This window comes from Arvicola amphibius, chromosome 7 (assembly GCF_903992535.2).
Source record: "Arvicola amphibius chromosome 7, mArvAmp1.2, whole genome shotgun sequence".
Classification (NCBI taxonomy): Eukaryota; Metazoa; Chordata; class Mammalia; order Rodentia; family Cricetidae; genus Arvicola; species Arvicola amphibius.
Genome location: NC_052053.1, coordinates 134,433,957 through 134,451,213, shown reverse-complemented (window position 1 = coordinate 134,451,213; position 17,257 = coordinate 134,433,957). Strand labels below are relative to the sequence as shown.

The window sequence follows — 17,257 nt, the reverse complement described above, 5'->3', positions numbered from 1 at the left end:
GCCTTGGAGCTGCTGTGTGGTGCTGGGCTCTGTCATGGATCTTCTGGAAGAGCAGCCGGTGTTCGTAACCACTGAGATGCTCATTTCTCCAGTCCCCGCAGATGAATTTTTTTTATATTTTTTTTTTTAGGCAGAATAATCAGCAAATTTACTAATAAAGATTCAATTTTGCTTACTTCATGAAGCCTGATAATTTATTATAATGTGCTGGATCTTAAGAAAATATGAGTAATGTCAAAGATAATTTCTTATTGACCTTATATCTATGTTAAATTTTCAGGAAAGCAGGTAATGGGCATTGTGTCAATTCACAGATGCTTTTTCTTCATGTCTGAAGAGAATGCCATCCTCAGACTCATCTTGGCACATGTGTCGAGCTGAAACGCACAGGTTGCCACGTCCCGACTGCAGGATACACTGGCCACACAGGTTGCCACATCCTGACTGCAGGATACACTGGCCAGTCTTGCGTGTTTTCATCCTGATTGGGCCCTCAGGGGCCTGTAGGTGGTCTTCTGCAGGCTAACTGCAAGTCATAGACCCTGTGACAAGGGTCATAAGAACACTTCTGATTGCAGTAAATTTGAGCTTAGTTAGTCCATAAATAGGAAATGTAGGACTTGTAGTGTGTTAGGCTGAATAACTTCCTACTACTCTCCCTTTCAAAGCTATTTCCAGGTCCCATTTTAACATAATTGCAGTATTGTATCTAAAGTACAGCGACTGGACTCACCTTAAGGAAAACTTCTGCAAAGAGATGTAGTTAAGTGGAAAGTAAAAACTCATGCTGTTTCTAGACTTCTTTCTGTAGAGGCCTGATTTTCTTGTAATTAATAGGAGTTTGAGGACTAAGGAGCTAACTCAATAACAGAACACTTGGTTCTGTTCAATTCCCAGCACCTCATAAATGGGGCATGGCAGTGCCCATCTGTAACCCAGCACTCGGGCTGTGGAGGCAGGAGGGTCAGAAATTCAGAGTCATCCTGACATCGCATGTTCAAGGCCAGTCTAGGATACATGAAACCTGTCTCAAAACCTGAAAGGAAAGAAGGGAGAGGAAAGGAAGAAAGGAAAAGGGAAGAAAAAGGGTGGGGAGAGTTGCTGTTTTCCTATGCGGTTATTGAGTTTAGTGATGCTAACTGAAGTCAATTGTTTGCTCCGTGATACTGTTCTGTGTGTAATGAAGGGTTGTGCGTGGTACCATTATCACTTATAAAGTGTTTTCAATACAGTCTTGCACTGTGCGCGGGAGGCTTCCCAGCACCTCAGTACGGGTAGAGGACAGACCACATTTTAATTTTAATGCCAGAAAATTTCCTAATACTGGATCTGTTTTATAATGCAGAATAGTAGCGATTTGCCTTCTGATCTGACTTGTGCAGTCTTGTGTGTGATGCTAAGAAGACCCTGGGTGGTCTCGGCCTCAGCTGCACTCCGTCCCTCTCTGTGCATGGAGACAGCTTTCATGGGATTTCAGTTCAGTGGCGTTTCTTCCAGATTGTGATGCTGGTGAATGAGAACCCTCTGCTGGCAGAAGCAGCCGCTCTCGGGAAATGCTACAAGGTGCTGGATCTGATCTGTGAGACATGCATGAAGCAGAGAGACATGAACGAAGTGCTGGCTATGAAGATGCATTACATCAGCTGCATCTTCCAGAAATGCGTTGGCTTCCTCAAGGAAGGGGAGAATAAGCTGGATACCCTGATCAAAAGGTATGGCTTCCACCGTGCCATGGGGAAACATGCTCAACATGCTCCTTATAGGAAGCCTGGTGACACGGGTAAAGATTATATTTTAGTGGCAGCAGACACTGTTGGAGTCACGTGTTGTCTCCCAGAAACGAGGGACAATATTAGACCCAGATAGAGTTTGGTAATTGTGTTGTTATTACTAATTGACTCTTGAGGAATCTTTCACAGTGGATCAGTGACCTGGCTAAGACCACACAGCTAGAAAAAGGCCCGAGTGATGAGATTAAGTGTATTGTGACGCAGGCTGCTGTGCTCTTCCTGTGTCTGTTACCACACCTGGCAGGGCTGAGTGTGACCTTTGCTCTCTGACCACAGGGATCTCACTAGAGTGCAGCTTTACTGAGAAGAAGGAACTGAGTCACAAGGCTCATTGAGAGTTCTTATTCCTCCTGTGGACAGCTGCCTAGGTCATCAGTAGCTGGCTGCCCTGAGGACAGTGCTCAGCTTTTTGAGGCAGGTGTCACCTTTGCTTGGAAACTTGTTCAGGCCTACTGTTGAGTCTGGATAGCTTGAGTCCCTCTGCATGAGATTTGAGGAGACCCTAGCAATTTTAACAAGAAACTGTTAAAAGCTTTTGGGTCTTCCTAGGAGGGAATTGCTTTAATGATTCACCTTGAACTGTTTAAAACCTGTCCTTCAGCTTGTTGAAAGGCAGAGCATCCGATGGCTTCCCAGTGTATCAGGAAAAGCTGATCAGAGAGAGCATCAGGAAGTTCCCGTACTGTGAAGCCACGCTCCTCCAGCAGCTGGTTCGAAGCATTGCTCCAGTGGAAATTGTAAGGCTCCTCTCCCCTGTGTTAACTGTCCAGTAAGACCCAGCCACTGCCTGCTGTGACCCAATGACAAGTTCTTCTTAGTATTTGCTTTTATTATTTCGGGAAACACTTAGGAGCCAAACTGGAAATAAGTTGGCAGCATTTCTCTACATTGGAAAGTCGGTAGTTCTAAGAGAAAGAAATTGTACAGCTCTGTGAATGCTGTGCCAGTTGGATACCCATCTGCCCAGGGCTAGAGGCTCACACACGTGCCTTGCTGGCTGCAAGAATTTCTAGTGAAAATGTCCTGAGTGCACAGACTGGTCCTCTAGGGCACCAGAGTTCAGGCTGTGGGCCACAGCTGGGCGAGCCAACACAAGACTGGCTGTGCTTGCAGACAGCAGTCGCAAAGGGCCCCTGGTTCTTCTGTGCGACTTCAGTGTCTTTAATTAGGAATGTTCTATACTTAAAAAAAAATAAAACCAAACAAACAACCAGAACACATATATTCTCTCTCTAGGAAGTAAGTTTTACTGCCATTGTCTTACATTACTTCGTCTTTCCGTCATATGTTCAAGTGTTGTCTCACAAGACGCTTTATGCTTTCCCTGTCTAGAATAGTTTTCTGTTCACTGTGCCGATTCACACTTTTCCAGGCATGTCAACCAAATCCTGTATTAGCCTTTAGCCTGATGTAGTCCCAACAACATGGCTTCCTCTGTTCACGTCTCTGAACCTGCTGTAGAGTGTATTGTCATCCTCAGTGTGAGAAATCAAGCTGAAAGGGGTTCCAGGCATTCCAGGTGACATGATTAACCCTGGTTAGTCGTATCGCACGGTCCTGGTCCTTTTACACAGAAGCGCTCTTCTTTCTTTAGTACAGTTGGCTGTTTGCCATGTGGGCTTCTAAAAGATTGGGCAGCAAAGTGTGAGGATAAATGATTGCGGATGACCATAGCAAGCTCTGGCCAAAAGTTAAATCAGTAAGGGCTTCCTTCACACACACTGAAATAACCAAAGCTAGCAGACCAGGCACGATGGCTCAGGAATGGACTAAGGAATCCTCCTGCTTGTCCATGCTTCTCAACCACATAGGCTCACACAGGCATGTTTGTGTGCACAGACTTGCAAGGCATCAGACACTGCCTGTGGGACACATTCCCACCTCAGGCAGGGAGAAAGAACAATGATCTACCCCGCGGGGAAGGTGCTTTCCACATGGTCTGGGTTGCACGTGTGTCCACTGGAATTAAGGTTGTCTCTTATTTACATGCAAATGAAATTGCTTTCTGTTGGCAAAACATTTGGAGAGTTATGTCAGAGAAGCGGCTAGGCTAGCAGTGGCTGTCATGCAGAGTCCCCAGCACTGGTGAGTAGTAACTGTATTGCACCTCCCTGAGAGAAAGCAGAGCAACAAACCTAGCAGCCCCAGGTGTTCACATAAACCCTCAGTGCCTCACAGGGCGGCTGCTGATAACCTGAGTTCAGTCATCCTATCCAATGGTGGAAGAGAAGTACCAGCTCTGAGTTGTGCCTGATCCCCATGTGTATGCCATGGCCTGCATGTGCCAGTGTATACACACACACACACACACACACACACACAAATGCACACATTAATTTTTTTTCAAGAATAAGCTTTCTGTTTATGGGGCCAGCAAGAAGGCTTAGCAGGAAAAGACACATGTCACCAGGCCTGAAAACTTGATTTTGATCACAGAGAACCACTTAGTATCAGGTAGATAAGGTAAAATTTGTGTTTTAAGTTCCAGGAAACTGACTCATGTTTGCCATACATGGAGGTAGTGACGAGCCAGTTATGTGTGGTCTGTGAAGGACAGACTGACTTCCACTGTTAGTCCTCTGACCTCCACCTGTGCAGCCTTGGCACACACCCACACAATACAGACAAGTTAAAAACAATTTTTTTAGAGTCAGAGCATGTCAGCATTTCAGCTTAGCCTCACGAAACAGTAATTATGTCTTATAAAGTATGATGTTCAATGTTTTTTTTCCTGGTGATTTACTTGGTCAGGAAAGGTAAGTAATAAAGTTGAGTAGCATTTAATGTCGTTTTGAAAGATCTCCCTTTCAAAGGTTTTGTCCTTTAATAGTTATGTATTCTAAGTTGGACCTAAGAGGCCAGGCCTGACATTTTCACTATTTGGGATTAAGCCAGGAGAGTTACAAGTTCAAGGTCTGCTTGGGCTACTGAGTGGATTTACAAGGAAGATAAGTAGCTTCATAGGATCATGTCTCCAAATAAAAAGTAAAAAGAATGCGGAGGATGTATCTCAGCGATAGAGCACCCGCCTGGCATGCACAAAGACTTACTCTAGTCTCCCATTCAAGAAGCCAGTTCTCTAAAATACTTTATGAAAACTTACCATTTGGTTTCCCAGATAGCTACCACCTATGGGTTTTGTGGTACTGCAAGTTCCTACACCTCTAAGGTAACACCAGCTCCTTGCTGTAATGTGAGGGTCACAGACTGGTGACCATGACAACTACTGTTGCTTCTGCCAGTTCTGGTGTCTGGGTCCCTGATACACAGGTTTTGGTTCCCTCTGTGTGACTCTGGCTTCTCCTGATAGACCTCAACAGGAAGTGTGACACATGGCTTTCTCTAGGGAATCTCAGTGGAGCATTGTAACAAGTTATATGGCAGAGGGTTTACCTTGTCTATCAAGTTTTAAAACTGATATTTTTACTCTAAAAGAGTAGCATTGCCATTTTTGGTGTCAGCATCAGCATGCTCAAAGGTAGATAACATCCAGTGTTTGGTAAGGTTTGCTCTTTCTGGTCCTTCTCTAGGTGGGGATAGTTTACATGCTCGGCTGTGCTCTAGCAGTAGATCTCATGCACAGCGGTGCTCTAGCAGTAGATCACATGCACAGCTGTGCTCTAGCAGTAGATCATATGCACAGCTGTGCTCTAGCAGTAGATCTCATGCACAGCCGTGCTCTAGCAGTAGATCGCATGCACAGCCGTGCTCTAGCAGTAGATCGCATGCACAGCCGTGCTCTAGCAGTAGATCACATGCACAGCCGTGCTCTAGCAGTAGATCATATGCACAGCTGTGCTCTAGCAGTAGATCTCATGCACAGCCATGCTCTAGCAGTAGATCTCATGCACAGCCGTGCTCTAGCAGTAGATCATATGCACAGCTGTGCTCTAGCAGTAGATCACATGCATGGCTGTGTCTAGCAGTAGATCACATGCATGGCTGTGCTCTAGCAGTAGATCTCATGCACAGCTGTGTCTAGCAGTAGATCACATGCATGGCTGTGCTCTAGCAGTAGATCTCATGCATGGCTGTGCTCTAGCAGTAGATCTCATGCACAGCCGTGCTCTAATAGTAGATCACATGCACAGCCATGCTCTAGCAATAGATCACATGTACAACTGTGCTCTAGCAATAGATCTCATGCACAGCCGTGCTCTAGCAGTAGATCACATGCATGCCTGTACTTGTAACAAAATGTTCTGCATTTGATCCTCGGTTTTAACTGGAAGTGCTGAGTGGTTCCCACAGGCTCTTATCTTAATGATGAACCTGTCTCAGGCAATTTTGTAAAGAGATGAACATGAATGTCATGGTTGTAATGTCCATTGAATGTACGATTCTCTATTCATTGTTAGACAAGAGCTACCTTCTGATATAAAGCTCCTTCTGCGTATCTTATCTGCACGTGCTGCCACAGCTGGGAGGACTTTACCTATGAAGCAAAATTACACAGATTTCTAAAGATTTGCTATAGTATTAAGCTCAGTATTTGACATTTTTTTGTATATCTTTGTAGTACCTGGGGTATTTTAACAATGCAGATTCCTGGACTACACTCTAGAGAGTATGCACTAAGTGTTTGGACCTCCATTTTTTTTTTTTTTTTTTTTTCGAGACAGGGTTTCTCTGCAGCTTTTTTAGAGCCTGTCCTGGAACTAGCTCTTGTAGACCAGGCTGGCCTCGAACTCACAGAGATCCACCTGCCTCTGCCTCCCGAGTGCTGGGATTAAAGGCGTGCACCACCACCGCCCGGCTGGACCTCCATTTTTAACAAGGGTGGCTCATGTCACTATTTGAGGACAATGACTGTGCACCTTCATTCTTGATGAAGTATAAAATTAACTTAGGCTCATTTTGCCTAAAATTTCCTTACCACTTCATCTATTTCAAAAGAGAATCCTCAGCCCTTCTGCATGGCAAGATGTTTTGATTCAGGACTTGACAGTGTGAAAAGCAGCTTTTTAAAATGCTTCTTGAATTTTCTGAATATTTTTAGGCTGTCTTCAGTGTTCAGGGAAGTATGAGACATTGTTCTTATACTTTGACAGTTGGTAAAGATCCGTTATGACAGTTGGTAAAATAATAGAAAAACACATTCTCATGAGGAAGTGGTAAAGACTCAGTGAAATTACAGAAAGTAGCAAAGTTTTGCTTGAGAATAAATGTGCAAAATGTAAGAATCCAGGACAGTGAACAGGTAGCAGGTAAGATCAGTTAGAATATCCTGTTACTTTTGCTTATTTTCAAAATGTTTTAATACCTTTGTTTCAGGTAGATAAATATTTACCCTTTTCACTTTCTCCATACATTTTAAAAAATTTTTCACAACCTTTTTTTACAGTCACATAACATGAAATTTCACATTTCAAAAACTTCTTGATGCAGTTCCTTGGGTGTTTATTAAAGAGGGGAGAATATTTGAAAGTATATTAAAATGTTTTAAGCATTGAGATAGACAGTAATGAGGGCTCTGTGTTTATTCCATAGGGTATCAATATTTACTTGATGTCAATTCTCAGAAAAAGAAAATCTGCAAGTTCATTGTCCTGTCCCTGAAGTTAGCATGAAGTTATTGAATAATACTAATTGGCAATGATTGTATTCTAGAATAGAGACACTTTTTTTCTCTCATTTATGGAGATCAGGCCTTGCATGTTATATAATTTGTGTAGAAGAAGGTACATCCAAAAGACGGATTCTTCATCACCGAGTCTGTGTCATGAGCATTAGCGGTTTCTTCTCCGCCACTGTTTCTGGTCAACATCATGTGCCAGTGTTCTCTCTGTGGTCTTCCATGGGTATTTCAGTGGATATTCTCTCTTCTTCACACTCCTAGGGTTCTGACCCCACTGCGTTCTCTGTGCTTACCCAAGCCATCACAGGACAAGTGGGTTTCGTGGATGTTGAGTTCTGCACCACCTGTGGGGAAAAAGGAGCCAGTAAAAGATGCTCAGTTTGCAAAATGGTAAGAGTGAAATTCTTCTAAACTCATTGATGTGTAGGGAAGATTGCTCCAAGCTGACAACTGAATTCTAGCATCACGTAAGTGTAGTAGTTGAAATTAGTCTTATAATAAATTCTAGTAAGTAAACATATTAGGTTATTAATTAATTAGCATATTAAACAGCAGCTCAGCAAGAGAACTTCCTGTGTGCCCCAGTTTCTACTACCACATAGAAAAAAGAGATGAAAGAATAAAGAAAAGAAATTAGATCAGAGAGCACCTGTCATGGGTTGGTGTGGCTAGGGAAAGCCAGACTGGGACAGTTCACAAGTGACATTTCATGTTGACTTCTCAGTCTTCATCTCGTCCTTTTAAACCAGCTCTTTTTAACTGACAACAAATGGCAATTCCTAAGACCTCTACTTTCTCGTTTTCTAGAGTTATCTCTATAAAGCACATGTCTGATTATGTTCTTCTCTCATCCTGACCCAGTACACATGAACATGGCTGGTATAGTCACTAAATCCTGCAGGTGACATTAATCAAGGTTGAAACTCTTCAACCTATTTTGAGACATCAGCATCTACAAGATGCTTCTCCAGATTTACCTGCTTAAATTACTTCCTAAAGCCTCTTTCCTCCTGTGTGAAATAGGACTCAGAGCTAGTGCACATAGAAAAGCCCTCCGAAAGCAATGTTTACGTTCATAGTCACACTTCTCGTGGCAGGCTGCCTTCCACTGGGACAGTTTGGAACCTGAACATGTTCTCAGGACTGTGCTAGAAGAAGAAGTAGACAACCAGAAATGCAAAGGGATTCTTTAGAGCTTTCCCGTTTTGTAAATGGAGGCAGCTCATTCATTTTCCAGTCACCCAGACCCAAATAATCACACAGAAACTATATTAATTACAACATTGTTTAGCCAATGGTCTAGGCATATTGTTAGCTAGCTCTTACATCTTAAATGAACCCATTTCTATTAATCTATATATCACCACGAGGCTGTGGCATATGGGTTAGGTTCTGGCATCTGTCTTCTTTGACACCTACATGATGTCTCCTTGACTCTGCCTACTCTCTCTCTCTCTATCTCTATTTAGATTTCCCTCCTGGCTTTACTTTATTAAGCCATTGGCCAAAACAGTTTTATTCATCAACCAATAAAAGCAGCACATATACAAAAGGATATCCCACACCATCTCCTCTTTTCTGTCTAATTAGAAAGGAAGGTTTTAACTTTAACATAGTAAAATTACATACAACAAAACAGGTATCAATCAAGAATTATAGTTTCAATATTTATGAATCTAAAGTTTCATATCTAATTTATCTTTTATCATAGCTAAGGAAAAATATACTATACCTATCTGTCTTCAACTCCATTGAAGACTTCAGAAGAATATAATATTACCTAAGTTAGCAGAAAATGCATTGTAAGCAACTTCTAAAACTCTAGAATTGACAGAGACATCTTGCTGCCTGAACAGTCACCCAAAGTTCTTCTGTCATGTTGGGGCATCCATCTCCAGCCTCCAGGCCCATAGTATCCAGCAGACTTTCCCATGAAGCAGGAAATTTGAAAGACTCTTTTGTCTGTATTGGCAGTTTGTCAGTCACTTTCTTCTGTGCCCTGCAGAATATCTGGCAGACTCTTTCATGAAGCAGGAACCATGAAGAACTATCTTACCTTCTTTTGGCAAGTTCAGCAGTCATTTTTTTTTAGCATGTCCAGCTCATACAGCATACCACCAAGAAGCCCAGGCAAGAGCAGTTTCTTGCCTAAATGGCTTAGCCTTGTCACATTGAAGGCAAATTCATAATGAGTTTCTTCAATGGCCATCAACCTCTCTGAAGTAATTGGTGCTGCCAGAAGCAGACATGTCTCACTGTGAAGAAAATCTCAGTTCTTAAAACCTTTTAAATGCCATTTCTGTAGGTTGTTGAAGTATTGAAGATAGCTGAAATATATCTTTATATATTTAGAAAACCTAACTAACATGACTATAGTTTGATTATTAGAGATGACTATCTTATTAATCTGTATTTCTTAATTATGCATTACATTTTTAAATGAGCTACACAAACACATAATACCTTCAGCAAGAACAGAAATATATACAGTGAACAAAATCAACCTTAAATTTGTATCAATAGACCAAGATCCATACCAATGCAAAGTATTGCTTTTTTTAAAGGAAGAGATTTAATGTGACCATTTAACCATTTATTATCAACACACTTTAAATGAAAACAAACATTTATAAACAATCATTTTGGGAATTTGGTCACTGTTTTCTCCAAACTGCTTCCTGTTTATTGGGCAAAGTATTTTTAGAGTTTATGGATACCATCAAACCACATTAGCCTGGTTCCCATCCTCTGTGGAAACCAAAGAATTTCCTCTTTTCCAAAGTAAAATATCCTCAGACTCAAATTCTGAAGTCAAGTTTTCTTTTTATATTGACTTAGCTTAGTAGCCCCCAGAATCAAATGTCTAGCTGCACTCAAAAAATTTCAAAGAAAACATGATAATATACACAATCTAGACTCTCTATGTATTTTCCATCTTTACATGGCTTATTCATTTTATTCTATTATTTTTTAGTATTTATTTTACTATCTTTGCTCCTTTAATCTATGACTGTTTGTACTTCTTTTTCTGTCTATACCCATTTTTCCTTTAAGCCTACATACACTTTTTAAACACACTGTGACTCATTTAGAGATCTTTTATGTCTCAGTCTATCCTATTGTGTATCTGAAATCCCTTTCTAACAAGGAGCATTTAAAAATGGTAAGCAGCATGGTCACAGCAGCCCTGGATGCTGGCTTCACCTCTTGGTCTTTCAATATGGTGGAGGTATGTTTACGACCAGCTCTTGTTCACTGCCCCAGCTCCAGGGATGCAGTGGCTCTATGTTGCCACCACAAACCCCTTAAGTGCTCCATAACAGGATGTCCCCATAAAGCCAGAGCCATTTGTGCCACCAGCACAAACCAGGAAGCCAACTCTTCTGTGCAGTTTTTGCTGCTAATGCTGTCAGGAAGCCTTCTCTTAAAGGAATCATGCCTTTACTTGCCTCTAGCAAATAAAGTCCACCCGAGAAAATGCTGCTGCCAAGAAGCTGTGCTTAACTCTGTTATTTTGTGTCTAGAGTTCCTTCCCAAGCTCTCTCGTGTTTTAGGTGGCTGTAGTTGCCCCATGTTGGCTCCTTTATGTAAATGGAGGCTGCTCGCTTGTTTCCTGGCTGCCCAGACCCGAATAATCACACGGAAATTATATTAATTATAATATAATTATATTATCAACATTGTTTGGTCAATGGCTTAGGTGTAGTTTTAGCTAGATCTTATATCTTAAATTAACTCATTTCTATTAATCTGTGTATCACCATTAGATATATAAACTACCAGTAAGTTTCTAGCATTTATCTCCTTCGGCAGCTACATAGTGTCCCCTTGACTCTGGCTACTCTGTCTCTATCTCTGTTCAGATTTCCCTCCTGGCTTTACTCTGCTAAGCCATTGGTCAAAACAGCTTTATTCATCAACCAATAAAAGCAACACATATACAGAAGGACCTCCCACACCACAGTTTTTTTTTCTCTTGAGTCCATGCTCAAATTCCTAACTCTCCTGCCTCTACCTCCCAAATGCTGGAGTCCAAGGTTCTTAATATACCAGTTACCAAATCTTCTGTAGCCTCTTAGACCAATACACAGTTGTATTATGTACAACCAGATATCATATAATAGTTTTTTATGTATGGGAAACAGGATTTTTATAGAATATTTCTTGGTTTGATGTTTGCTAAGGAACCATGTGATTCCAAGTCTTAAAATGAAAACCAACTTGTAATGGATTTCAGGTAATATACTGTGACCAGACCTGCCAGAAAACACACTGGTTCGCACATAAGAAGATGTGTAAGAGTCTGAAAGATGTTTATGAGAAGCAACAGTCTGAAGCTGCCAAGCATAAGAGGAGGGAGGAAAAGAGTATGTACCAATCCAGAGCTTGTGCTGTCCCTTCGCGAGGGACAGGAAGGCTTGGTGTCACTGACTCTGCATACAGAGGAGCTGTCCCTCCTTTAGGAGTGGCCAGCTTTGGGAGAATGCATAGAACACAGTCACCTGAAACAACATGGCATTCCAATGATGTGGTTACACCACCTTTGACTGCCCTGGAGTGGTGGGAGTCTTCACGGGTCACTCATGGAGGGTTTTTTGGGTTATTGAATAGGCATTGACTGTCCCCCAATGGCTACCACAATACATTAAAATTAGAAGCCTTTACACTTTTAATTACAGTTCGATATTATGAATGAAATTATAGTTTATTTGTAAATTATAACCAAATCTTAGATCTGATGTGCATATTCCACTCTACAAGCATGAGAGCAATGTATTATCCATTTTCCCTTCTTCTCATAGAGATGAGGGACTGCTTTTGCTCTGTAGTTCTGGCTTGCTTCTACAGTGATTCTCATATTCCAGGGACTTTCCCTGTCCTGGGAATGTATCCTGCTTTCTTGGAAGTGTGTATAGCTGGAAAGCATTGGCTCTGTACAATCAACTAACTGTTCCTAGCCACTTTCATCTCTACTCATAAAATGTGGCTCTTCTATCATTTGGTATAATTGAATGGTTTGCACAAAGTTTTTTTGTTTGGTTGGTTTTTGTTCTTTTTTTTTTTTTTTTTTTTTTTTTTTTTGGTTTTTCGAGACAGGGTTTCTCTTTGGAGCCTGTCCTGGAACTAGCTCTTGTAGACCAGGCTGGCCTTGAACTCACAGAGATCTGCCTGCCTCTGCATTACAAGCGTTGGGTTTAAAGGCATGCGCCACCATTGCCTGGCACAGAGTTACTTTTTAAAATGAAACATTTGCCACTAAGAGACAAGTCTTCCTATTTTGCCTTCTTTGCTGTAGATCAAACTTTTTTTTAAGTTTCGAGACAGGATTTCTCTGTGTAACCGTGGGCTGTCGTGGAACTTGCTCTGTAGACCAGTTTGGCCTTGAACTCACAGAGATCCACCCGTCTCTGCTGGGATTAAAGGCGTGCACTACAATCCAGCAGACTAAACATTTTTAATTTTGTGTTGAGGACAGAAAATGTGTAGGCTTTTATGAATAAAAATTAACTAAGTCTGTTACCTTCTCAAGGACATCAAGTTAATTAGATGCAGATTTTGTCAGCCCCAAACAATTCTGATGCAGAGTTCTGGCCTTAGAGCCAAAGGCTTCCGTGAAGCTTGGAGTAAGTACCCCAGCCCTCTTCTCAGGGTCACTACTGACAGGCACAATAGTGACAATTTGATTAAAAGTGAGTGATAGTCTGTCCTGTGTAGAGACTGTGATTAATACTGTCACATTGCCAGACTGTCTGGCACACAATAGCAACAAATACATTTTTCTTTTTCTTAGAGGGAAAGCTCGATGCTAACTCTAACCATGTTACTGAGGATCAGCCAGGGGCTGAAGTGGGAATCTCCCAGGAAAATTCCACTCCTGACGATTCTGTGGAAGGAGCGAGAGAACCCGGAGATGAAGCTGGAGTGGCCCCCGCACAGGATGCTCCTGAAGGGCCCCAGCTGTCCGAGGAGTAAGCACTGTCGACGGTGGCCAGCGTTGGCTGTCTTCATCCCAGCAGATTCCTGCAGAACTCATATGAATGTATCTCCATTGGCTGTGACGCTGCATGGCACAGTGCCAGGACCGCCCATCCCTAGACTAGAGGCTTTCAAGCAAAGCTACCTCCCACACCTTGAATTCATGCTCATTTCTGATCTATAGATGAACAGGCATTTCTATGGAAATTATTTTCTTTCGAAATACACACACAAAAAAACCATGTCCATTCCTCTTCTGGCTCCCCAGTGATTGTATGCAAAGGAAAATAAATCCCCTTAAAGAAGAAATCTGGGTTCTAGGAAACAAGTTAAAAAAACAGGGAAGACATGAAAGAAAAGTGATGTTTAGGGGTAGAGAAATCACACGCACAGAAGCGGGCTGTCAGAAAAAGCAAAACTTACCTGTGAATGAAGTATATCTGAGTAGTTTTTATTGTCCTGAAGTTGGACACACTGAGCTGTAATGAGGAACACTCTGTTCAAAGAGCTTCGCCGTAATGCAGACTGCTGTGGTTCAGATAGAAAATATCAAGAGCGCTGTGAACCCCGTGTTTTCTGCAGCAATATCTCTATAGGATTTGAGCATTCAGAAGGGTGTGTTAGCACTGGGTAGTCACTGTACACGCGCTTCCTGCAAAACCACACTCTTATCCGAAAGGCCAACTTTTGTCTTCCTGTCAACTCCCATGAGCTTCATCCCTCCCACAGACTGTGACGTGTGGCTGTCATTTTAAAGGCGTCCTGTTGTGTATTGTAATGTATGTGGCATGTAAACAAGGCTGGAGTGTCGTGTCTGATGAAGGTGCTCCCTTTCAATTTCCCGTTGGTTTAAAATAAATCTGCCTACACACACGCTTCCTCTTGTTTCAGAATTTGTGCCAAGGGGCCGAATGTTAGAGAAGCTAACAAATATGAAGGCTAGCAAATATGAAGGAATGACGTCAAGGTTATTATAGTGTAAAGCAACTGGTTCTTCCCTCACTCAGCTGGTCAGATTCCTGCGTCTTGTTGATTCTACTCTCCCTGCCATTCTTCTTCCAGCCCAGGACACTTGTCTTTCCATATGCTATGCTCATTGTTCAGGGATGACTCCATGTGAGTAAATTCAGTGTTAGAAAGTTAACTATTCCGTTTAAGCTTGTCGGTTGTAACAAGCTTCCCTTGCAAAACGAAGCCATGCATCAACACACCTCATCTGTGCAGTGATAAACGTTGCAGGTTGTGAGCGAACAAACCATCCAGGGCCCTCTGTAGGTTGCAGTGCTCCATGCGTTATAATGCTTTGGAATGCATGCTCACGCCATCTTCCTCATCCCTTCCTAAGTGGGCTGTCAGCCTCACACCATGCTAGGCTCTGGCAACCTGCCTAAGAACCCTGGAATCCATGCACTGACACTTGCTGAACTCTCTGGGTGTTCTTTTTTGCTTCATGTGTCCCAGAATTAAGGGATGAAGAGGCCTACAACATGGAAACACTCAGAGTACCCACCCCACCTCCATAAGTCTTAAGAAAACTTCTCAATCTTTTACCCCAAACTGTCTTGCACACTCAAAGTAGCAACGTCAGCTCAGATCTGAATTTAGCCACACTGCATACCTAGAACTCATCCGCCCCCACAGTGGACACACACTTCCTTATATGTTATTCTTTACATAGATCTTTGTCTGTATTTGCTGTTTCTCAGGTAATTCTAATACATCCGGTAGTCTTGGCCAGTTTGGGCTTATAAGTGACCCCACAGCGAGTGCCTTAAACCACAAATACTTATTTCTAAAAGTTCTGGAATCTGTAAGTTCAAAATCAGGGTGAGGTTTGATTGGACTCTCTATAAAGTTCTTCATTCTTGGAAGGCCCATTTTGTTCTACTATTTTGTGGAGGAGGGGATCAAACCAGTTCTGTGCAAGGACTAACCCTGTTCATGAGGGCTTTACTTTCATGACCTGATTGCCTCAACTCCAGATGCCATCACCTTGGATTTCATTTTAGCATATAAATTTGGGATATTCCTAATCTAGTTCCTAGGAGGCACCACTAGACTTGGGTGGTAAGTAAGTAATAGCTACACATGGAGTAAGGGAGCTGCTCCCCACTTTAAAATCGTTTAATCAGCCCTTGAGACTCTGCGGTCACATTATTTAGTTTATCCAAGAGGAAACTAACACCGAGGGAAGCAAGTATCCTTAGGTTAGCCCCGACTCATCATACGGCCCAGCCTTTAGCCACAACTGTCTTTTCTACCAGGGATTTTTGTGGGTCCTGAGATAAAGGTTATCACTTGAGCCGGCCTCAGTGGGTCTCCACTGTTTAAAACAAAAAACATAATCAAAAATTCTCTCTTCTTAACGAAACCTTCCATTTTAGAATTTTGTCTAGTTTCTGGGTCTTGGCTTCTATTTTGTGTTTAAATTAACGACCTTCAAAGCAGTACCTTCTCATCACAGCAAGTTAGCTCTCCATCAGTAAACATTTTAAAACACAGTATAGGAAAACATGTTTTTCATTTTCATTTGTAAACGGTTATCAGTTAGAGATAGCTTTTGTGTAGGGGGCACATCCACATCTTCTTTCAGATCGGGGACCCCACCTGGTGCAGAACAAAGCAGGCCGTGTGCACGCTGCCTCAGTCTCATTGAGTAGTTGGCCAAATGGGAACACCCGAACTGCTCGGGCTATTGCCAGGGCTATTGGTGGCTCTACACCAACTGACAGCAAAGTCTTGTTGCTGCCTACCTGCAGTCTCCACCCCTACTGCCTAGGGTTCTTGTTACCAGATAGTACTCTGCACCTACCAAGGGAGAAGCATAAACAACATCCCGGCTACAATCACTTCGACCTACTGTGGTGTCCTGCCTGCAAGGTATACTACTGCAATGGTGGTACATCCACCATTTAAGGCCCACTCCAAGAGATGGAACCCATACCAAGTGCTGCTTGGCTTACTGAGAACCTGAGACTAGACAGCCCAGGGACCCAGGGTAAAGCCAAATGCTACTGTTCTACTGAAGGAACTTAGCAATAAAATGACTCCTACTGGCATTCTGCTGTCCTCACAGATCAGTGCTCTGCTCAGTCAGCATCAGAAAAACCTGTAGTTGGCATTTTCTCTGTGCCACCAACGAGCTCCGAAACAAAGACATGGAGATTTATTATTAATTATGAATGCTCAGCCTTAGCTTTGACTTATTTCTAGCCAATTTTTCTTAAACTTAAATCAACCCATTTCTATTAATCTGAGTGCTGTCCTGAGACTCATTTACCTCATCTGTATACCATCCGTCCTGCTTTCCTGCTTCCTCTGTAGTTGGCTGGCTGATCCCTGGCTGACTGGCTGGCTCTCTTGCTCTGTGCCCACCAGCCCTGCCTAGCTTTCCTCTGCCCAGCTACTGGCAAGGAAACAAGGCCTTCTAAACACTACAGGACCAGTGCACATATGAAAAAAAAGCCTTTTTTTTCAACCAAGTGAGGCATGCTTCAATTTGTCAGTTTAAGAATTAAAGTGAATTTACCATTCTTTTCTGTCACTGCTACAAGGGTTTATGCCATGCATCTTTATTACAGTTATACCACACAGTCTATCCTTACAAAGGGCTACACCATGCATTCTGTTGCTGGTGTATATAATAGCCCTTTTTATCTGTTCAGTGCTTAATCTAGAGATTGCAATATCTTATCCGTCACTTGCTAGAGTAATTCTTAAAGTACTGCGTATACCACTTACAGGTCTCCTTAAGCTCAGTCCTGACTGCACCAATTTCACTGAAATGGATTCTTCACATGCACCCCCACCTCACACACCGCCCCCCACACACATACTACCTATATTGTTACTTGGAGGTTTGGCTGGGACCCAGCTCCTGATGAGCAGCTTTTGTCAGTTCCTTAGGTCTTCA

At 42.4% G+C, this 17,257-nt stretch overlaps 1 protein-coding gene across 1 annotated transcript in view; it reads left to right on the top strand.

Moving 5' to 3' along the window:
- Ankmy2 (ankyrin repeat and MYND domain containing 2) overlaps positions 1-14,218 on the top strand; it is a 46,326-nt gene extending 32,108 nt beyond the window's left edge. Inside the window, exons 6-10 of the mRNA XM_038336868.2 lie at positions 1,498-1,712; positions 2,392-2,527; positions 7,630-7,758; positions 11,606-11,735; positions 13,160-14,218. Coding sequence (XP_038192796.1) covers positions 1,498-1,712; positions 2,392-2,527; positions 7,630-7,758; positions 11,606-11,735; positions 13,160-13,341 — 792 coding nt within the window. The 3' untranslated portion in view covers positions 13,342-14,218. The remainder of the gene's footprint in view (positions 1-1,497; positions 1,713-2,391; positions 2,528-7,629; positions 7,759-11,605; positions 11,736-13,159) is intronic.
- The last annotated feature ends 3,039 nt before the right edge of the window (positions 14,219-17,257 follow it).